Genomic DNA, 24,054 nt, shown 5'->3' with positions numbered 1-24,054 from the left:
CATGAAGCTTTTTCCTGCCTTATCTGAGACAAGTCCCAAACAGCCTCTTCAAGAAATTGCAAACTTTCTCCCCTGTCAAACCCTTGAGTTATTTTGCCCAGCTGACAGCTGAACTGAAGGATCCATCTCAAAATCTGTCCCTTTAAAACTGCCCTTTGGTTCAGACCTAGTTCTGCTTGTTTGGTTTAGATAGACTCTAACACTAATTCTACCTCAAAGCTCACTTTTTGTTAGCAGGTTTTTTTCCCCAGTGTACAACACCATTTCTTCTTCTTTAAGTGAATATGCAGTGGGATTAACCGGGTTGAGCACTGCTGATGACTTATGCTCTTCTACCTATATCTAAGAATATAAAGCCTCTTGAGGTAATGCAAATCTTGTTGCTTCCAAAGGGAGCAGTGCCCCAGATCCTGTTGGAGCTGTGCTAGACTTTCCAACTTCTTACATCTCTTTTCCCACCCACAAAGATGTGAAGACACCTTGCCTGCATGGTTCTCCAGTGTCTCCAGTCTGGACCCACAACTGTGGTGGGAATCTCCCCTGCAAACACCCATGAGGTCTGGCACGACAGAATGACACTCGCTCATCTGCATTTACACTTACCTGGGGCTGCTTTTCTTTGAGTGCACTTTGAGAACGGCATCGTGTGCCAGGGCCAGTTTTGACTTCTCAGATGCTCCCCCCTTTTGGTAACATTTGGCTGCCACCTGGGGTGAAATAATACAGCACATTCACACATGTGCATCCAGCCACGGCTATCACACAAAAGCAATAATTAATTTTACAGTCACTGTAATGGAAAACAGAAAGACTGGCAGGGTGCCTAGCAGAAAGAAAGGGTAAAACATTGCAGTATATTTTTAGGACAAAAAGAAAAGCTTTAAAGTCAGTCCACATGTGACTATCACAATTAGAATTTTAATTACAATATTTTACATGGAAGTAGTGAAAGAAAAATTCCTGGTAGGCTGATAGAACAAATAGCACATGTAATTTGAATGATGGCCTAAATGATTAATTGGTAAGTCACCAGGCATCTACCACATAAATACTATTAATAAAAGTTAGGAAAAACAATATGTGCAAAGTTAAATTGAAGAACATGGAACAGTTACTCGTGCTTTTACCATACCAGGCCCTTTCTGTGATAAGCTAATGAGAAGCATTGGGAGCTGCCATGCTCCTAGCAAGGTTTGCTTCATTATCACCTCACTCATTCTGCAACACATTATATCTTTATTCTATCCATTAATTTAGTATTTGTTTCTGTCGGGAAATTGCACATTGCAAGCCACTCTTAGAACTTCCAAATTCACCAGATAATTTCTCTTTAATGTGGCTACGATAAGAAAAGATCAGGGTCATAAAGAAAACAGAATAGCAGGTAATATAGCCAATACATTTCAGATTTCAAGATGAAATTTTCTCAGCTGTGTGTTTTTTGTCTAAACATGTTTCTGTCTGTTTAGGAAATTGCCCTTTTTTTCAAGGGGGAATAAAGATTGTCTGTATAGTAGCAGCGGATTATTTTAATTTTTGCCTTGTTATAAATATCTATTTTCCATACAAACAATTATATGTTCCTATGAGCAAAAAATGGAAGCCTTGTCTGCCATGATCAAAAAGAGCATCCAAAATTTTATTTCATAGCATCATACATTACCTCAAATTGCAAGGGACACCCATAAGGATTGTAAAGTCCAACTCCCTGCTCCTTGCAGGACTACCTAAAACTAAACCATATGGCTAAGAGCATCATCCAGATGCTCCTTGAACTCTGACAGGCTTGGTGCCGTGACCCTGGGGAGCCTGTTCAGTGACCAACCACCTTCTCAGTGGAAAATGTCTTCCTAATGACCAATGTGAACTTCTCCTGATGCAGCTTCGTTCCTTTTCCTCGCGCCCTATCACTGGTTGCCAGAGAGAAGATATCAGCACCTCCACCTCCGCTGCCTCCTTTGAGGAAGTTGTGACTGCCATGAGGTCACTCCTCAGCCTTCTCTTCTCCAAGCTGAAGAAACCAAATGACCTCAGCTGCTCCTTGTAAGTCTTGCCCTCAAGACCTCTCACCACCTTAGTCACTCTCCTCTGGAGACACTCTAATAGTCTGATGTCCTTCTTATTTCAGGCACCCAAAACTGCACACAGTACTTGAGGTGGGGCTGCACCAGTGAAATGTAGAGTGGGACAATCACTTCCCTCAACCAGCTAGCTATGCTGTCCTTCATGCACCTCAGGACACAGCCGGCCCTTTTTTGTTGATTCTTATTCAACTTGCCATCAACCCAAACCTCAGATCTCTTTCCGCAGGGCTGCTCTCCAGCCTCTCGTCCCCCAGTTTGTACATATACCCAGGATTACCCCATCCCAGGTGCATAATCCAGCACTTGCTCTTGTTAAATTATGATTCATAGAGTTGGGGATTGCAGAGATCTCTAGTCTATCCAGATCTGTCTGTAAAGCCTCTCTACCCTCGAAGCAGTCCATAGCTCCTAGTTTAGGATCGACAGCAAATTTACGTAATGTATATTTGATTCCTGCATCCAGATCATTTATAAAAACATTAAAGAGCACTGGCCCTAGAATTGAGCCCTGGGGAACCCCACTGGCGACTGGCTGCCAGCCTGATGTAATCCTATTTACTGTAACTCTTTGAGCCCAACCTGTCAGCCAATTGCTTACCCAGCGTATTATGGATTTGTCTAGCTGTGCGCTGACATTTTGTCCAGAAGGATACTGTGAGAGACGAAAAAGCTTTGCTAAAATCCAAAACCCACCAAATCTACTTGCTTCCATTGGTCAACTAGATGGGTGACCTTATCATAAAAGGAAATTAAACTGGTTAAGTAGGACTTTCCCCTTGTGAACCCATGCTGGCTATGACCAATGACTGCATTCTCTCCAGTGTTTTTCAGTAACTCCCAGAACAACCTTCTCCATAATTTTACCAGGCACTGAAGTGAGACTGACAGGCCTGTACTTAACTGGGTCTTCCTTCTTACCATTCTTGAAAATTGGGAAAAATTTGACAGCTTCCAGGTGACTGGGACCTCTCCAGACTCCCAAGACTGTTGAAAAATAATGGAGAGGTCCCACAATAAAATTGGCCAGCTCTTTCATTACCCTGGGATGAATCCCATTGGGCCCCACAGATTTATGCACACCCAACTGAAGCAGCAAGCCTCAAACAAGTTCAGAGTCAGCTGGGAGTTTATCACCACCCCCCCAAGCACAGTCTTCCAACACAGGGTTCTGGGGGGTCCCAGGGCCCATCACTGGTGTTAAAGACAGAGGCAAAGAAGGCATTAAACGTCTCTGCTTTGTCTACATCCCTATTTGTGAGGTGACTGACCTCACCAAGTAATGAACCAGTGTTATCTCTGATCCTCCCTTCACTGTTAACATATTTTTAAAAGCCCTTTTTGTTGTCCTTCACAGTGCTGGCCAGCTTGAACTCTAATTAAGCTTTGGCTGCACAAATTTTCTCCCTACAACAGCTAACAGCATCTCTGTAATCCTCCCATGTCTCCTATCCTTGCTTCCAATGTCCATACACTTTTCTTTTCTGACCAAGTCCTAGAAGAAGAACCCTGCTCAACTAAACGGGCTTTCTGCCCCGCTTGCTTGACTTCTGACATTTTGGAATTGCCCAGTCCTGCACTTTTAAGAGACAGCTCTTAAAAAGCAACCACCATTCATGGACCCAAACATCTTCAAAAGCAGATTCCCAGGGGACTTTACTAACTAGCTCCTTCAGCAGCCCGAAGTCTGCCCTGCCCATATCCAGGCTTGAAGTTTTGTTGGCAGTTTTTCCCCATCACCAACTATTTGAAACTTGGCTAACTGGTGGTCCCTGTGACCAAGACAGCCACCATCACCACTTTGCCCGCAAGTCCGTCTCTGTTTACAAACAACAAATCTAGGAGGGCTAGTTGGCTCCTTTGCTAGTTGGCTCCCTTAGTACCTGTACCAAGAAGTTATCACCAACATGCTTCAGAAATTTCCTGGAATAGTTTGCGTCTGCCATATGATACTCTCAGTTGATGTCTGGGAAGTTAAAAATCACCCACAAGGACAAGGGCAGTTGATCTAGAGATATTCCTTAATTCTTTGTAAGAATTCATGGTGTCCTTGTCCTGGCTGGGTTTTGCCTCCATTCCATTAACTGTCATCCCATATCTGGATTGTATTAACTATCAATTTAGGAAATAAAAGACTAAAATCTCCATGTTCTTTATTTAAAGGGAATGAAACCATAATTTTGCTACTCTTTCTGCGGTTTTCTGAGTGCTCCCTTTGGTTGTTACATGCTGTTCCTTAATGTGTGTTTTGTATCCCTCCCTTAATTACTGTCCAAAAAAAACCCATAAAAGGGCTCTGAGATCATCACCCAAATCAATATACTTCCAAGAAATGTTTTTGTTTTCCTACACTAATGTGCAATGATATTGTCAAGCATGTGGTTTAGATTCACAAATTCTAGTCAATTCCAGCTGTTGCTAATAATTGTTTTTTCCAACCGTCTTTCATTTGTGTGCATTAAAATTTCCCTTCATTGGACTGCAAATTTCTGTGTAGTGAATTTAAGATTACAGACAATAGGCTTGCCCTCCCTACTTAATTCTTGCAAGTCATTTACAAGTAGTCTGTAGACACCTACACAACTACAAACCACAAACTAAGATACACTGCTACAGAGCAGCTGAAGGTTTACAGATAATTTTATAGATGCAAAGGGAAAAAAAAAGTTCCAGAATAGACAAGAATCCTTATTTCAGATAAACATATGCTCCTACCTCCCAGAACTGATGTTTAGCGTAGTAGTCCCCCTGTGCAATCCATTCTTCTGGAGTTGAAGTTTTAGCAAACATGCTGTCGTCTAAGTCTAGAACGTCAGGGGTAAACATTTTATGATAGAATGGATAAAGAACAGAAACCACTTATGTACCAAAACGAAGTATTAACATCTCATAATGTTCCAAACTCTTCATGATTTGTGCTCACACCAGCAATGGTAACCGAGTTAAACACATTTTATCCCTTTCAATCAGCACTGAAAATCAACAAGTTGTGTTTGGTATTGAAAGATCTTTAAAAATTATGCTTGGTTTTTGGACAAAACTTTGAGTAAATCCACTGTCTTCACAGAATCACTAAGTTTGGAAAGGATCTTCAAGATCATCAAGTCCAACCATTAAACCAGCACCACCATGTCCCCTAAACCATGTCCTGAAGTGCCACACCCACATGTTTTTTGAACACTTCCAGAGATGGTTGCCCACCTCCCTGGGCAGCCTCTTCCAATGCTTGGTCACCCTCTCAGTGAAGAAATTTTTCCCAATATCCAATCTAAGCCTCCCCTGGTGCAACTTGAGGCCATTTCCTCTCGTTCTATCACTAGTCACTTGGGAGAAGAGACCAACACCCACCTCGCCACAACCTCCTTTCAGGTAGTTGTAAAGAACAATGAGGTCTCCCCTCAGCCTCCTTTTCTCCAGACTGAACAACCCCAGTCTTCTGGGACCTCCCCTGTTAACCAGGACTGCTGATAAATGATGGAGAGTGGCTTGGCAAGCTCCTCCGCCAGCTCTCTCAGTACTCTCGGGTGGATCCCATCAGGCCCCATAGACTTGTGGGAGTCCAGGTGGCTTAACAGGTCCTTAACTGCTTCCTCCCGGATTATGGGCGGGTTATTGTGCTCTCCATCCCGGCCTTCCAGCTCAGGGGTCTGAATACCCTGTGGATACCTGGACTGGCTATTAAAGACTGAGGCAAAGGCGGCATTAAGTACCTCAACCTTGTCCTCATCCTTGGAAACAATGTTCCCCGCCATATCCAGTAAGGGATGGAGATTCTCCTTGCCTCTCTTGTTGTTGTTGTTAATATATTTGTGGAAGCATTTTTTATTATCCTTTACGACTGTGGCCAGACTGAGCTCTAGCTGGGCTTTTGCCTTTCTAATTTTGTCCCTGCTTGACCTAACGAGATCCTTGTACTCTTCGTGAGTTGCCTGCCCCTTCTTCCAGAGGTGATAAACTCTCCTCTTTTCCCTGAGTCCCAGCAAAATCTCCCTGTTCAGCCAGGCCGGTCGCCTTCCCCGCCAGCTCTTCTTACGGCACATGGGGACCGTCTGCTCCTGCGCCTTTAAGATTTCCTTCCTGAAGACTGTCCGGCCTTCCTGGACCCTTTGTCCTTCAGGACTGTCTCCCAAGGGACTCTCTCAACCAGTGACCTGAACAGGCCAAAGTCTGCTCTCCGGAAGTCCATGGTAGCAGTTTTGCTGACACCTCTCCTTACTTCGCTCACAATTGAGAATTCTATCATGTCATGGTCGCTAAGCCCAAGACGGCCTCCGACCACCACATCTCCCACCAGATTTCTTCACAGAAACCAAATTCTTTAATTTGAAAAATATCTTTTGGCTGGGATGGTTTTCCATGAAAAGCCTTCATTACCGTGCAGGAAAAATTATACTAATGAATTAGTGACAAAGTTATGTATTAACATATACAACTGATCTTTAGAGCCAAAAGAAGTAAGACCCACTGAAATTGCTGGAAATTTGCAAAGGCAGAGGGACCAAGGAATTTAACCTTCTTTATTACACAGCCTAAAAGCAAGAAAGCATGAGTAGGCTGTCCTGTCTGAAAGCCTTTTAAGAAAGTTTTAGGATAACTTTACCTTTCTTTTCATCTGCTTTGACAACCTGAACAAATTCTCTTTTGATGAAATACTTAAAAGCTGGAGCCCGTTTATCACTGTCTTCATCAAAGATCCAAAGATTGACCTTGGCTCTTGTAATGGCAGTATACAATTGCTTTAGTTCTCCATTCAGCATCTGAAGCAGAACAAAAAAAAGGCAACACACCAAAATAAAATAAAATAAATGAAACACCAGATGAGCTAAATTGTTAGAAACAAAGATACTTTGCACTTATAAAAAAAACAGCAAATATATACAGAATGAGTAACAGATAAGAAAGTATCTTTAAGCAAGTCTAAATACTAAATATGTGATTCTTCAATTACATAAGCCATTTTCCAGCTAATTTGCATGCAGCTACTGCAACAGCAAATCTAGCAGCTGCAGGTGTGACAGTCCATTTTCCTTGTAATCACTTGCACATATAATTAGTGACTTTTTACCATACAATCCTGCAAATATCTGACTCACTAGATTCTAAGAAGTTTCCTTAATTTTAAGGTAGTGACACCAATCTGAAACCAGACTAAAGTAATAATAAATATTGACAAGCTGATTTGCTATTTGCTTTAACTACAGCTGTTCTGTAAATATACCTAAGAGTTTATTACATGTAGTTTCTACTCTCTTATCAAATCACATTTGAAAAAACTTTTTATGTTTCAAAATCAAGATTCTATTATACAAATGTGAACAACAACTAAAAAGATAAAGCAACCTTGATAAATGTGGAACTACAGGATGAAAGTATTTCTTGAAGAAATTTCCAAGATGTAGGAATTTAGTTTATCCTTCCTATTCCCAATGTTATGAAAAACTCACCTTGTACATTTCTACATTAAAAGGAGTTCTTTTCTGCATACCAGTAGCATCCTCTAAAGGCATTTCAATTAGCAATTTGCTTCCTACTTGCACATCTGAATCAGGAGTATAAGAAGAAATAATCTTCCATTCTTTGCTAGCCTAAAATGTCAAGACAATGAGGTTACTTGTATGCAGCAATCACTACTGCCCACATATGCAAATAAGGTCATATGTTGTGACTGACCAACACACCCCCACAACTGAAGAAGGCTCAGAGGAGATGGGTGGTGTGTGAGTCGGCACAGGCAGTACACAGGAACAACTACAAAACCACAGATGAAATGTAGAGTAAATTTATTTTCATTACCTCACCAACTGGGGGATCCCTGAAGCAGCACCCAGGCAGAGGCACACAAATGGGGACACAGGGACCGTGGAGCTTGGTCCATGACAAGAGGATCACCGAACCTGTTGTTCTCACCTGTATTTCAGGCGTTCACACAGATGTAGTTTACTAACGTGCTTTGATCTTTCCCACAGCAGGGCAGGAATCTCAAGCATGTTTGATAGGGTGCCTCTAAGTCTATCACAGGCCTATGTTATCTAAACACAGATATCCTACTTGTCCAACACACAAGGCTAAACAAGAATTAGTATGATATATGTGTTTTTCTAACCACAGCTGCAAGCTACTTGAGCATGTTTACAATCCTCTTCGCCAATCTTCCCTTATTTTTCCACAGGTGGAAAAAGAAAAAAGATATTCTCTCAGGGAAGCACATAAAGAATGACCACCAATTTTCATCAAGAAAGCTGAAATTCATCTCAATACAAATGGTATTGGAGGGTAACCTTGGTTTGAGATACACAGCTGTACCAGGCAGTCATCAGGCTGACTACACAACTGTCCCTGAAACAGCTACTAGAGAGTAATGTTTTCCTGAGCCAGCCAGACCAACATGGCCAAAGTGAATACATGGCCCAGAGTGCGTAAAACCTGAGCACCAAATAAAACAAACCTGGAAGAGCGCAACTGGCTTGAGCTGGCTTCAAGCTACATATTACTTGCTGGGGACTGGGGATGCCCAGCATCATGATGGTGGAGCATCTAGGGACTGCTAATGGGAATCGTGTTTGTATTGTGATTTTGCTGTATATTGCCACTGTTAAATTATGCCTGTGATTACAGGATACTGCTGTATTACTCATCTAAATCCAGATCACATGCAACGCCTAATGTAAATAAGTAAATTTTATATTAAACATGAAAACTTCCTTGGGTGGACTATAAATTTTCAGATAAACCTGGAGATACACCCCTACAATGGATAACCCATCCATGGTGAAAAGGAGCAAATTAGGTTACCCTCAGTACGGCCGAGGCTTAAGGTTTAGTCTTAGTGCTGAAGATCCTCCTACAAACCCCAATACTGCAACAGGCAGACTCACCATGGGGGCGTGTTGTCTGCTGGGCCAGGCAGCTCCCTGCCAGCCCAGGGAAGGATAAGAAGTAAACGGTGGTGGGGTAACGCTTATAAGCTGCAAACTGTCATGCTAAAATCAGCTATCTAAGGCTTGGATAGATCTGAGCCTGTAGGTCAGGATGGGCAGCTGCCAAGCTCAGCGAGTCGTAGGCCAGCAGGCTCACAACTCAACCTTGCCCAACCTTGGTAGCACCAAGGAGACTTGAAGCATGTAGGATCCATAGAAGCAGAGGCAAGTGGCTGCTGTCCTTTAGTTAGTGAGCTGAAGAGGCAGTTCTCTGAACAGGGCCCAGATCATTTGCCTTGTCAGGAAAAGGCAGTGGATAAGAGGAGGGCCATTTGGCACACCATCTTTGGCATGCAAGTCGTCATTGCTCATGTAAACCATGACGAGAAGAGGGGGAAAGGTGCGGGGCGGGTTCAGCCACGGACAATACAAAAGAGTTGAAGCTGTGGAGGTGGACCCATCAATATCCCATACAGGCATATGTTTTCATCCTGACTGCGCACAGGCAAGAGGGCTGGTCATTCATGCGATAAATGTATTAAGCTCACTGTGCAACACCAGTAATCACTACATGCTGGTCTGAGCCAGGGAGTGGAATGTTACCAACCAACACGCACCCTTGGAAGAAGGCTCAGAGATGAGCAAAAAACTACTTATGTGGAATACCTAAAAAAGCATAGTCAGATAATATTGGACTCTGACATATGTACATGTGAGAAATTTCTATAAATGTGCACAAACATTCTTAAATAAATGTTAAGTGTGGCAGCAGATTGGTGGTATGCACTCTCATGTCATTCAACAAATGCCAAAACGCCAGGTGCTGATCACACCTTTCTGCAGGTTCCTGATCCCACACAAAACTAACAACCCAGAAAATCATAAGTATGTTTTAAGTTGTTATGTTCTCCTCTTTTTTGGTATTTAACGGAAACCTGATTACACAGTGTCAAGTTTGACACAAACTGAAAAGTAATCATAATAAGTCTGAAATAGCACTTTTTAAATTTTTATATATACACACACCCATAGTTCAGAGTATTAAGCAACCTAATACATGTTAACTGTCTTAACTGGAAAAAATGAGGGAAACTTTTCTTGCAAAATGTATTTTGAAGTTATGATTGCAATATATCATCAATCAAAACACTCCTAAGCCTGTCATGGACTACAACATAACCAACAGGTAATGGTATCAATTTGGTCAACAGCTTGCTGGGTTTTTGGGGCTTAGAGTTTTTCCCTTTTTGAGTCTTCATTTAACCTGCTTCATGAAACAAGACTCATTTCAAATCTCATTTTCAAGTCCAACAAAAAGAAACTCAAAAAATGTAAGGAGTACACAGCCATATTTGCTGTGTTTACAACAGTCCAGAAATTCAACTTTTCAAACCTAGAAAACTTCAGGGTGAGTTTATTTCTTGCCTGCTCAAATCAACTCAATTACTCGTGACTTGCAGGAAAACAGAAGAATTATATGGGAACAGTTCTCCAAGCCAATTAGTCTAGCTGACTTAAAATGCTCACCACACTCAACTTCCGATTCTGCTATTAGTTCATTGTTTTTCTGAGCACAACTCACATCACCAAAAACATATCAACTTCGAGAAATCTATCATGACAGCCAGTATAATAATGTCCCCAAATCTCAGTAAGCAATATTCTAGGTCATTCACCTCAAGTTCCTTCCTTCCACCCTCACTACGTAATGCGACTCTGCACAGAGGCTAGTAGATGAGTAAACTGCCCTATTTTCCTTTACACATCTGTGATTTTCATCTGCTGAAAACCCCGTATGAGACACTGTTTTAAGGGCTAGAAGCAGAGGGCATCTGCAACAGAGATGTTCACACTGAACGTTTAATTGCAGAGCAGCTCAGCCGTGGGCATTCTCGGCTCTCTGCAGGCATGTTCAGTAAGGATGCTGCCTACTGCCTAGCTGGGGCGGTGGGGCTGGGTGACATTCCAGCAACAGCAGCGAGGCTCCTGCAGCCGACAGCTCTTTGCTAAGAGCCTAGAGGACCACTCCCTGCAGGGTCTGGAGTTACAGGAAACCCTGGCAGGGCAGGGTCTGAGCTCCCTGGAGAACCGCTAAGGGGGAAAAGGAAGTACATAAAAAATACAAAACACCTCCAGGAAAAAAAGTCGCCTTCATTCGAGGCCATTTTACAGGCAATGGTCTCTGCTACAGAGACCATCCTGCTTCCTGACAAACTCCTCAGCTAGACCGGAACGAGTTTTCTGGAGCTAAGCTGTGGATGTCTACCAAGCACACCCTCTGCCCCCAAACACATACGCACACTATTTGAGTCTAAACATAATTGTTTTACTAAGCTTTTAATTAAAAAAGTTAATTCTGTTTCATTTTGTCTGGGGCTGAGAAATTATTTCTATCAGCTAGCACACCAAAAAAATCACACTCTGAACAGAGTAGTGATGCAAAGCAGGGGGTCTAAGGTGTTTTTCTAGAACCCAGAACCCCAATATAAGATAAAGAGTATGTGAGGGTGATGGACCTGAAGAGGGAGCAGCTGGTAGGGACATGCTGTAAGCTAGTGCAGCAGCCTTTGCATGTAGCAGAAGTGTGTGTGTTTATGCGCTGCTGTGTGAACCCCAAGGCTCTCCCTTAAATTGCAACAGCCAGCCTGAAGGAAAATGCAGCACTAAGGGAAGAGGCGTTAATTCATAGCTCTGTTTTTTACTGTGATAAAACCAACCACCTTCAGAGAAAACAATGAAACCTTCCCCAGCTGGAAAGCCAATTAGACCACTTGTAAAATCAAGACATTAACAAAAAATGCAGAAAATGGGTAAGAATTAAATACCTCCGAGTCTGTGAAAAAGTTGTAAAGGAGTACATCATCAAATTCCAAGCCCTTTGCTTCATAAACTGTCAGTACAAGTGCTAAACTGAGTTCCTCGGGTATCTTCTCCTTTGCAGTTTCATTTGCCACTAATACCACCTGTCATAAAATACATTAATGAAAGGAATAAATTAGGAAGCAAAAGAAGATAACAGCCTCATAGAGAAAGCAAACAAACATCACGATAATGTAAGAGCTTTCTCAAAACCAGACAGCATTTAGCACATTCATTCCAGCACATTCTGCAAAAAAGGTCACAAAGCCGCCTCTAGAAGACTTATAAATGCATACATTTATATGAGAAGACAGTCATAGATCTGGTGTAAGAAAATTTGGAGTTAGAAAGGAACAGGACAGGAAACACCTGATGCAAAAAAGAACAGAAAGAGCCAGACATGTATTAAGAAGAATCAGAAACCAACACAATAAAGGTTCCTAAGTTTAAAAAGCATAATTTATCAGCGAGATACAAGTGCTTAAAAAGGAAAGTTGTGGGCAGTCAATATAAAATGATGATTTAGCAACAGAGCTGGAAGAATCTGCAAAAAGCCGTATACCTAGGAAAAGCAAACCTGATGTGCTCCAAATTCAATGGGTTGCGTTTTCCTTTTGTTGCCCCTCAGCAGAATTGCTAGGTCACTAACACTGCAGGACTCCAAGACTGTAGGTTTTGGTCCTTCAAAGAGACCGCAGTCCTTAGGAAGGCGATCAAAAGATTCTGGGAAATAATGCTGAAGCAAATCAACCACTCCAGATGCTAAACGGAGAATACCTGTAATAAGCAGAATACAGATTTTAAAAACTTCAGTCTGTCTCATACTCTCTTGCAAACACACTTTTAAGAGATTGTTAGAATTTTGAAATTAAGAAATATAATAACAAAAAACACTAGTCAGAGAAGAGAGAAGCTGTAAGGTCCCCTTGATGTTTCTGCCATTTTGAGTGGACCTCATTCTTGGGCCTGCAAAGATCAGAAACCATGCTACAAAGGCTTAGCAGCATCCTCATAAAATGAAGGTCATAAATGAGAAACAAATAAGAAAAGCAGCAGCAGAACACCAGTGCTGCAAAGTCCAGCGATTTTGGGATGAGACAACAGAAATGGGTACAATTATTTGTTAAGTTTTCCTTCAAACAAATACTGTCAAAACACGCAATAATCATGAGTGTTCAAAAAATGACAATTTAAACAATGTTTGTTCTTGGTTTTCCAGCGAGATGTCAAAATACAGAATCTGCATGTCAGAAAAAGCTGACCATCTGACCTCTTAAAAAAACAGGCTGCTGTTTTAAATTGACCAGTAGAAAACTTCCATCATTAGTGACATCTAAAGAGCACAGGCTCAGATCATAAGGAAATTTGTTACTCTACCTGAATGTGACCTGTAGTTCTGGTACAACTGATATATCCTTTTTGGTTTTCTAACACGCTGCTTCTTGTTCAAGGAGTTCTTGCTTGCATAATGAAACAGTGACCTCAGATCACTAAAACGAAAAGCAACTCCCTTCATTATGCTCTGGGCAGTGTCACCAGTTAGAAACATGGCATTAGGGTCATTGATGCATTTCATTAACAGTGCTAACTCAGCTTGGGTGAAATCCTGTATCTCATCACCATAGAACTCATGGATGGACCACGGCAGCTCCCTGAGCTTTGACAGTCTTTGAGATAAGTTATACAGCAAATCTTCTTCATCAAAGTAACCTCTCTGCGATCGTATCTGCTGATAAAGACAAAAGAGGTGATAGATTTCACTCCTGTCTTCTGTGAAGTTCGGTGACCTCTTTCGGCCTAGCTTTTTGTACTGCTCCTCAGTAAGTTTACCCCCAAAGCAACTCAGTGCCTCAAAAGAGCCTTTCAGAAATGATTTTATTTCTTTCCAAACCAGTGCTGGATTGTACAGGCTTTTACCTTTTATCATTTTTGGCCATATTTCATTTGTAAATAAATCATAAGTCACAAAAGTCCGAGGATCACTTTCCCTAGAGTACACATCTGCAGCTCCTTCATCATCATCATGTTCTGCTTCAACATTACCTTCTTCATCCTCATCTTGCCAATTTGGTACAACCAAGTCTTCCTGAGGACTCCAACCAACAATGGTTCTTTTAAGGCTTCCATCTTCGTCTCTCAGAAAAAATGGGTCAGGCATGGATGCATCCAGTAACAGCAACAACTGCTTGGAGGTGACAAACAACGGAAAATTTTCATCTTTAATGTCTTGTAGCTTGTGCACATTTGGCTCCAGAGGCTTGAAGTGACTGGTTACCTTGGAAGACTTGCTAAGTTCGATGAAATTCTTCTGAACTTCTTGGCACAAGACAGGATTTTTTGTCACAAAGATCTGGTGCAGGTGCTCCAGCCTGTTCAATGCTTCTGTGCTGTGCATTTGGTCTTCTTCATGGTCATCACATGAATTCATTTCCGCACCAGCTGTACCCGCAGGAACCTTTTCATCCTCACTGTCCTGCTCTTGCTCGTCACTCGAATCATCACTGTCCTGTTTTACTTCACTCTCTTCCTTCTCTAACCTAGTTTTTTCAACCTCACTGCACTGTCTTTGCTGCCATGTCTGCCTCTCCAGCAGAGGACCATTTGCGAGGGTGGATTTTTCCCAGTAAGAACAGAATTTCTTCCAAAGCCTATACAAGCAGCAAGTTGTCTTCCCTGTCCCACTTCTCCCAATTAAAATGATTGGTTCCATGGGCTTTGGATTGAGATCAATTACTGCATACTCCAACTCCCCAACCCGGAAAGGGTATTCAACAGAAGAATGTACATCATTTATAATGTTAAGCGCCATGTTAGTACTGAAGCTGTGAAATTTCATTATATTGTATTCCAATTCTGCTGCACTGGCTGGAGGGAAATACTCAGGTATGGTATGTTCTTTTGATTTTTCTGCCTCTGAGTCTTCAACATAACAACGCGGAACGCGCTTCTGCGTTGTCACACTGTGCTTCTGATGTCCTTCATTTATGCCCTTGAGTTTCTTCCTCAAGATGCAGGATAAACCACGATTGTAGGAAATACATATATTATCTAAGACACGGTTCAGCTTGCAGTGGTCAAGAACAATGGCCCAAATTCTGATTATTTCCGTGTAAACTCTACCCGATTTTTCTGGAAGACTTTTTGTCTGTTCTGTCTCCATAATCTTTTCCGCACTCTCGCTGCAACGAGGAGAAAAGTCTATTGCAAGCTCCCATAGCATTCTTGCACCTTTGCCCAACTTGGCTTCATACAGCTGGATATCGGCTTTCAAGTGTTTCAGTGGCTTCTGAAGGCCCCTGGTCCACTCCCCAGTGCCAAGCTGCTTAATTGTCATTATAGTTTTAGTTTTCAGATAATGAGGCACAGCTTTGCTGCCCAACATCTTCAGCAATTCAGGAGTACACTCTATTTCCCAGGTCATGTTATCAAACTCCTGCACATATGCCTCCATATCCAGAATCTTCCCCTTCTCTTCCTCTGGTTCTTCCTTCTCGCTATTAGGCAGGGCCATACTAAATTCCCTGGCTCCTTTTTTCTCCCAGTCATCCCCTTTTCCTTCAGGATAAGCTATGCTTCCACAAGGTTGTGAGGACTCACTTCTTCCCTCTTCCAAATTAGTCTGGGCTGAAGATGGCTTTTGTACCAGAGAATGATCCTTTCTCAGGGTGTCACCCAATTTCAGTTGCTGAATTAAAGCTGTGATTGCCTGCACTAGACTTTCCTGCAGCGTTAAGGGGCTATTTATTCCTTCTGTTTCCTGCTTTGCCAACTCATCTTTTTTTGTCTTCACAGAAGACAGGGTTTTTGAATCATTATGCTCTGTGTTGCCAGATGGTGCCTTTAATGAGGATCCTGACAAAGCACGCCCTGTGCTCTTTGGCTGTGGAATCTCAGAGGCTGGAATGGGCTTAGATGTTTTAACCAACTGCCCCACTATATCCTGACGGTGCTTCTTTTTCTCCAGTGCAGCATTATTCCAGGCAAGTAACAGTGGGTCATTTTTTTTAATTCTATGCCTCACATCTCTTCCTAATTTGTTTTTTATATTAAAGTTAACATCAAATTTTGCCAATGACTCCATTATTCTCTTAGCCTGTTTTGAAACTCCTCTCTGAAAAACAACGTGCATCACTGTATTTCCATTCTCATCTTGTATGTTTGGATTAAGATATGGGAAGTTGGAAGGTCTTGAAGCAAAGAGATCAAGTAGATAGTTCAGGATGTTTAAACCAATGCCATCTGAAAGCAAGAGAACAGATAATAAATAAATTTAAAAAAAAAAAAACAAACACTTGCTTTACAAGGCTGCTTTGTAGGTCAATGATTTTTAACTTTTTCTGCAGCTATTAAATGAAAATCAATTTGCTTTCGAAAGAAAAAAAAAAACTACATTTCATGTTTGTAAAAGATGCTTATTTGAAATGGCTCAAACTGAGCTTTTCTAATATTCAGGGAAAACAATACATTGGAAGCAAAGATTTAGAAATCCCTAGTGCTGCAATTGTTCCTGTAGCATCAATTACATTCCTTTTTTTAATCTCAGGGTGCAGACAGATTCGTTCATCTTCTAACATCAGCCCTGAGTGCTCCCCAAGCTAGGCTGGTGACTCTGGTCATCTGGACAAGTAGCAGCTCTGCACACTGCTCTGGGGTCGTTTGGCTCACTTTAATATGCCACCCAGAAGTAATCTGCTGCAGATAACTTAGGTTTCCTAAAATAACCTGTGGCAAATCCCAATTATTTCCTGACATCTGAGGTCCCTAAAGCAATTTCCTACAAAATAAGATTAGTCCAATACCTCCCTCAGGAAAAAAAAAGAAATGAGATATTCCACAGCTGTCTGGATTTAATTGGGATAATATACGTGAATTAAACCAGATAATATGTGTTAAACATTTCTTTCCTAACTGTAAAATAGTGACACACCAAAATCATCATAAAGAAATTCCACCCCAAAAACTTTACACAGTGAAAAATACTTAAAAGAAGATATTGTCATTGGACTTCTTAATCTTTTGATTTAAAAACAACTGGCAGCATCTATCCTGTGATCTCTTTAAAGCTATTACATGAAATGTTTGTGCTTTAAAAATGAGTAAATTCAGTATTTTTTACTATTTTAATCCTTCAACTCAAAAATGCATTTTTTTCTTAATTTAAAATCAAACCTGAATTTAGGACTTAATTTGATAGTTTATCTTAAATTCTTACATTTTTATGTAAGCCCTACAGTCTTCTCACTCACTCCTCCTCTGAACAAAACTTTGCTTGATTTACAACTGAACAAAAATTGGGAAACAGATTTCAGACGCTACTGTAGGATTTCCTTCAAAGTCTGCTGCCATCGTTCTTGCCTTTGCCTTTGTTTCTTCCTAGATTTCTTCATTTCCACCTAGTTTACTTCATTCCCACCTAGTACACACCGTACAGGGTTTCAGACAGGAGCCTTCCTTTCTTAATCAGCTTGATTAAAAAAAAATACATTCACAAAACAGTAACTGTCAGAGACATTACAGCTCCTTGATTCCCCCGGTCACCTAAGCTGCCGTTAACTCTCCTCACAGCCCCAGCCACTGCAACCACAAAGCAGAACACATCAGCTTAACAAAGACTGCTGTGTACCCTCTGGCCTGCAAACTTTGGGGGCTCTGACACAGTCAAACATCCTGATCTGCTGCTATCACATCAGGAAACAGCAGCAGAAGGGCCAGTGGCCTGGACAGGTAAGAAATGGGGGTGTTTTTCAACTGTTTCTGTGAAAGCAAATGGCGCACATCTGCTAGAGCCCTTTGTGTTTCCCAGGCACACAAAAGCCTTACCTCTATTATTTAAACAGATGGAAACTGCAGCATGCAAAGGAGTATCTCCTTGTGCAATGGAGAGATTTCGAGGATCTGCACCTTTGGTCAGCAGCAAATACACCAGTTCAAAATAATTCTTTCTGAGACATATTTGCAGTGGTATTTCAGAGTTGGTTCCAATCCCATCTGGCAGAGCTGGTGTGAAGGACATGAAAGTATCAGGGGTTAAATCTGAAACGCCAAAACCGCAAACTACAGAAAGTTCTAAACAGATGAAGGTACATGCTGATTGCTGAGTAGGTGACATTTTTTTTGTCAGCTTTTTACATGTATCGATTAAAGAGTTATTGACTAAGAAAATCTTCAGACTCTCCTCTGATCTCCCATTAAGGTAAGCAACCAGTCCTCCTGTTGTGATAGGAAGAGAGAAAGGCATATCTTCAAGTCAGTTACTGACCAAAACAAGAAGCCTCCTTGCACCTCTGGCACTCACAATGCTGCAGCAGGACTGTGTGTCCATCAAATTATAAGGCGAAATGAAAAATGCCAGAGTAATCCTAGCAATAAGCCGCATGCAAAACAAGAAAAATTATGATGTCCACACTAGCTACAGACAGACAGACATCTGGTCATGCCTTTGAAATCACTGAAGTAGTCAATTACTTGTAACATAACAACAGACTGAACCCAAAGACTGTGGCCTACAGTTTCTATCAATCAGGATAACATTGTGGTTGAAGACAAAGAAATTAAAAACCAAAGAAACTACAAGAAAAGAAGCAACAATAATCTTTGGCTTTTTGCCTTTTACCAACCCTGACAGCCAAATTTCATTTGAAAGACATCTTCCCTCCCACGTAACCTTACAAGCCTCCCCACGTCGCACGCAGTGGATGCAGCCAGTGGACTGCACTCCAACAAGCTGCTGCACTTATACAGAGCCACAAAAAACATGTGTTGGTATTTCTAAAACAATGTTGTTCCAAAAATGCCAAATAAAGTATCAGATCTATTGTAACACATTAATATTGCACGGTTTTTCACCTCCTCGTTCAATCAAGCATCTTATGAGGTGCACTTGTTTGTCCGATCTGTCACACTGCTTGATAACGTTGCCAATGTCAACATCTGAAAGACTGCAGTTTTTGAAGAGTCCTCCACCTGACGGCTCTTCCCCACTGGCTTTCCCTGTTAGCAGCAGCAAAACTTTATCCCACATTTGCTTCTCCAGCAACTGTTTTATGAAGCTGTTAGCACAGGCATGGGAGATGTTGCAAACCACCCCTTTGGGGATTTCTGCAAAGACAGTCAAGACAACATAACTCACTCAAACCACTTAATAAAATCAATCTCACTGTAAACTAATTTCAGAATAATGAACTCACTAAATTGAAAGTACAGAACAGCAAAATGGAACACTTGCATCTTTTTGTCCTGATGCAGACAGCCAAATAAGTTTGAAGATTTTGATTCATCATACTGAAATTTTGTGCATACCCCAGTGGTTCTAAGCACAAAACACAACAGTAAGAATAAGTAAAAGCACATTGTTCCAGTAATATCAGTTGCAGAAACAGGGAAGGGAAGGAAAGGCAAGAGCGCAAAACCTGTACATTAGCATCAAACACATTTTTCACAGCAATTAAGTTTTGTGAAGGGGAGAGATGGGAACTTGCTGTACCTTTCATAGAAGACAGCAGTTTCAGAAATTGCTTAACTGCATCTTCCTTCAATACATTTTTATGATGTGCTCCATTTTCAAATTTGTAGAACTGGACAAACTGTTCAAGAACATCCAGGAGAGAATCTGCATCAGCTATGGCTCCGCTTTCATTCCTCCCTGCAAAACATTACAGAAATTGAAAACCCAGTTCCTTGCTGCCATGTTTTCAGTGCAGGCCTGTAATACGATACATCTCAAGGCTCCGAGAAATGTGTAGTGGCAGGTTAAAATCACATGGCTGAAACTTCCTGCCAAAGCCAGTCCTGTGATGGACTTTGTATCCCAAAGGATATTTGATTCTCTCATCAAATACACTCTTTACCATAATACACTAAGCTGAAAATTGTAATAGTTCACAAGTTGATCTGCATGCAGGCAGGACACTGCTGCCTCGCAGTGATATCATTGTTCTGAATTTTTAGAGTAGATGACTAAAACCAGTAATGTTTTCAGTATAGTTTTAATCATGTGTCCTGAGCTTGTCTGATTCCTTAGTGGCATTTAAGAAATACAGCCACAAAATAATTTGTCCTCTTAAAAGAAAAAAAAAAAAAACCACAAAACAAACGAACAAACAAAAGCAAAAACCCCCACCACACCAAAATCATACCTACAAGTTTAAGAGATACTTAGGTAATGGGCAATGGCAGATTTTAAATTATGTCCTAATAAATGCCCTTAAATGAACACGGAAAGACGTGGCTTGACTTTCCTAAAAGCTTTGAGGAATTCAAGTACTTTAAAGACCAAACAAAACAGCAGTTTTATCCCTTAGGACAAAGACAACCAGGATTAACCTCAGGCTGTTATCTGTAAAGCAAGTGGCTTATTCTCCAGCCTCTCATTTTGCGCTAAGCCTAGAAAACAATTTGGGGCTATACATTGGCCAAAAAAAAAAAAAAAATTGACCATAAAAGACAGACTGAGCTACCTGGAACACCAACCAAAGCAATTACTACCACAGGGGGATTGGTGTTAACCTCCTAACTGAGAACCACTGGGCTAAGACCTTCTCCAGGTCAGGGCAGATCTGTTCAGTAAAGAAAGAGGAACTGTGGGAATCTGCTTGGCAGGAGCCATACAATGGAAGTGCAATGAAACCCGGTGCCTTCCAGAGAACTTATATGCAATACACACATGAAATCGGGGATATAGCCTAAAATCTTTGCTTTTTGCCAAGTTTGATTTGCCTGTGCAGCCTTTTGCTCCATCTGTGCTTTGAAATCTGCATGACACAAGCAAGTTCTATTTTGAAAAGGTTATGCTTTTGGCTAATACAGTAATAATGCTAATACAGCTGTTATCTTAAAGTTCTGGTTGGTTAGTGCCAAGGAAAAGTGACAACAAATAGAAAAAGTTACAGAAAAACCACCTACCGTTACCAATTACAAATTAAACAACGTTGTATCTGAAGGATGTAATTTTAAAACAAGAAAAGCAGGCAGTCCATGCAGTACCTGTCTGTTTCTCAGAGGAAGTGTGTTTCTCAATGTGATTGCTGACAGCTTTTACAGCATCAAAGTTTTTGTTCTTTTTCAAGATATCTATGACATATCTTGACCGTGAATCTGGAACAGTGGGATCAACCCCAAAATTCAGGAGCATAACCACATCTTCTGTTTGGCCTAAAACATTACATGAATGAACATCAGTGAAAGAATAATTCTCACAGCTCAGGGGTTTTGTTATGTCTTCCTTTGTATTTTTAATTTCCTGGCAAAATTTCTAGCATAATTTAAATTTAAAAAAAAAACCCAAAAAAACCCCCTAAATTTTTTCAGTGTCATAAGAATGAGATATTGTTAGGTATTTTCCCCAAAAGAAACCCCTTCAAAAAAATTAAAACTCTATCTTCATTATTATTAATTGGGAAATGGAAGCACAGAAGCACAAAGTGACTGGGTGCCTCATGAGCATCTCACCGGCCAGGGGCAGTATGTGGAATTCACCTCCTCCCTTATGCCCCAACCCTGCTCTCCAGGCTCTAGGCAAACTGCTCTGTACATAAAGAAAAAACAAAACAAGGGATTTTGCTACTGTTTGGAAGGTGACTCAATAAACCAGAATATTTCACATATTCAGGCATGAACATATACAGCTAGGCACTAAGTTTCTTTCCTATGCAACATAAAACACAAGATTTTCTTGGTAATAAGCCTTATAACAAAGATGTCTAATTTGACTAATGGTAGGTACCATTGCTTTCAACAGAACTACTATCCTCTATAGTATTTCACAACAAGTATTACAGATCACACATAAACACAGTAAGTATAATGGTTATCTAAAGCCTTGACACAGTATCTAATATTCTGGAAGATGACATGCTTCCTCCTTAGTATGTGTATTGGGTTTGCATGGCAAGGTTTTGGTAGCAGGGGGCTGCAGGGGTGGCTTCTGTGAGAAGCTTCCCCTGTGTCCAAGGGAGCCAACGCCAGCCGGCTCCAAGATAGACCCGCCATTGGCCAAGGCTGAGTCCAGCAGTGATGGTGGTAGCACCTCTGGGGTAACAGAGTTAAGAAGGGGTGCAGGAGGCAAAGGGGCACAGCAATTGCAGCTGGAGAGAGGAGTGAGAATCTGTGAGAGAAACAGCTCTGCAGACACCCAGGTCAGAGCAGAAGGAGGGGCAGGAGGGGCTCCAGGCACTGGAGCAGAGATTCCCCTGCAGCCCGTGATGAAGACCATGGTGAGGCAGGCTGTTCCCCTGCAGCCCATGGAGCTCCACGCTGGAGCAGATCTCCACCTGCAACCCAGAGAGGAGCCCACACCAGAGCAGGGGGATGCACGAAGGAGGCCATGACCCCATGGGAAGCCCATGGAGCAGGCTCCTGGCAGGACCTGTGGGCCTGTTGGAGAGAGGAGCCCAGGCTGCAGCAGATTTGCTGGCAGGACTTATGACCCCATGGGGGACCCAGCCTGGAGCAGTCTGTTCCCGAAGGACTGCACCCCATGGAATGGACTCAGGCTGGAGCAGTTCATGAAGAACTGCAGCCTGTTGGAAGGACTCACGTTGGAGAAGTCCATGGAGGACTGTCTCCAGTGGGAGCGACCCCACAGTGGAACACAGAAAGAGTGAGTCCTTCCCCTGAGGAGGAAGGAGAAGCAGAGACAACGTGTGATGAACTGACCACAACCCCCACTCCCCGTCCCCCTGCACTGCTTGGGGGGAGGAGGCAGAGAAAAATCGGGAGTGAAGTTGAGCCCAGGAAGAAAGGAGGGGTAGGGGGAAGGTGTTTTAAGATTTGGTTTTATTTCCGATTATCCTATTCTGATTGGTAATAAATTAAACTAATTTCCCCAAGTCGAGTCTGTTTTGGTCATGACTAATTGCTGACTGATCTCTCCCCGTCCTCATCTCGACCCACGAGCTTTTTGTTAAATTTTCTCTCCTCTATCCAGCTGAGGAGGGGAGTGACAGAGTGGCTCTGGTGGGCACCTGGTACCTGGCCAAGGTCAACCCACCACAGCACGTCACACTGCACTACCAAGGGAAACTTCAGAGCCCTGCAAGCAGCTGCCTGTACTCCTCTTGCTTCAGAGGCACATTTGCCCTAAGCCATGAGCCCCCAGAACAGCCGGGGAGCTCAGGAGCACCAAACCACCAGGGCACGCAGGAGAAGACTAAGCGATGGTGAGCACGTAAGTGTTAGACCATCACACCTCCCCTGGGCACATCTGCATGTGCCAAAGGCAAAACCTAGAGGAGGAAAAAATGATGCAAGGCTAACTCAAATGTCTTGCTTTGTTTGTTGAAGCCTGACCCTGCAAGCTACTTTAGGGATTATTTTTTGTTAACAGAGGAGTGTAAGGGTTTATTTTTATATGTATATTTATATATATCTTTATAAATATACTCTATATATAATATATATACTATATAAATACAAAGTCATAAACTTTAATCAATAAATATATGTAAATAGATACTCTGAAGATAATACATACTATATAAATATATATGTATTTAATAAATAAATACATATAGAAATATATACTGTATATAACATGTATACTATATAACTAAATAAACTTTGAAAAAAATATGTATGGTCTCTTCTGGAAATGCGGGAGTCATTTAGCAACAGATGGAACTGCTGTGAAGGATGTGTTACACCTTTCCAGAAAATGAAATTATTTAAATGTAGGGTGTGCACCTTTCGTTCACACTATTAAAGAGAACCACCAGAATGTCATCGGATTTGATGACCTAAAGTCTGGTGTTATCTTGGCATTGATGCTTATTTCCTATTGCCACCTCGTGGGCAGAGTAAGAAATACAAGGAAAAAAGAACACGCTAAGTTAACATAAAAGAAATCCCACAAAAAACGTGAAGGAAAGCATTTCACCTTTCTCTTCTGAGAAAGTACACTGCTATTAAGGTTTTAAATCTTCACCTATTTAAAAAGAACAGCGCAGGTCTCTAGATGGTCTAATATGACCTTAAGGGTACATCAAACTTTAAAAGGTATCTTCTACATTTCTAAAAGCTGCAGCAGACTTGTGGGAAAATCATAACCAGTCAAACCAAAGAGCAAAGCAAATGGTCAGTAATCAGGTATACTACTTTAGAAGGGAATTGTTGAAATGTTTAAATATTAGTTACCATGACCAAGCCTACATTCAGATAAAAGGATTTTCTCATTTTCTTCCTTAACATGAAATAGTAAACAT

At 41.6% G+C, this 24,054-nt stretch overlaps 1 protein-coding gene across 1 annotated transcript in view; it reads right to left on the bottom strand.

The window, feature by feature from the left end:
* Nucleotides 1-24,054, bottom strand: part of TRANK1 (tetratricopeptide repeat and ankyrin repeat containing 1) — a gene marked incomplete at both ends in the record, with an annotated part of 47,385 nt that overhangs the window by 11,867 nt on the left and 11,464 nt on the right. The window contains 11 exons of the mRNA XM_082015129.1: nucleotides 604-707; nucleotides 4,797-4,885; nucleotides 6,682-6,838; nucleotides 7,526-7,666; nucleotides 11,824-11,961; nucleotides 12,435-12,634; nucleotides 13,235-16,096; nucleotides 17,678-17,854; nucleotides 18,704-18,955; nucleotides 19,341-19,499; nucleotides 20,840-21,007. Of these exons, the coding sequence (XP_081871255.1) occupies nucleotides 604-707; nucleotides 4,797-4,885; nucleotides 6,682-6,838; nucleotides 7,526-7,666; nucleotides 11,824-11,961; nucleotides 12,435-12,634; nucleotides 13,235-16,096; nucleotides 17,678-17,854; nucleotides 18,704-18,955; nucleotides 19,341-19,499; nucleotides 20,840-21,007 (4,447 nt within the window). The remainder of the gene's footprint in view (nucleotides 1-603; nucleotides 708-4,796; nucleotides 4,886-6,681; nucleotides 6,839-7,525; nucleotides 7,667-11,823; nucleotides 11,962-12,434; nucleotides 12,635-13,234; nucleotides 16,097-17,677; nucleotides 17,855-18,703; nucleotides 18,956-19,340; nucleotides 19,500-20,839; nucleotides 21,008-24,054) is intronic.

Source organism: Phaethon aethereus (genome assembly GCF_964289735.1).
Source record: "Phaethon aethereus genome assembly, chromosome: 2".
Taxonomy (NCBI): Eukaryota; Metazoa; Chordata; class Aves; order Phaethontiformes; family Phaethontidae; genus Phaethon; species Phaethon aethereus.
Note: the sequence above shows the minus strand (reverse complement) of the source record. Positions and strands in the feature narration are given on the sequence as shown.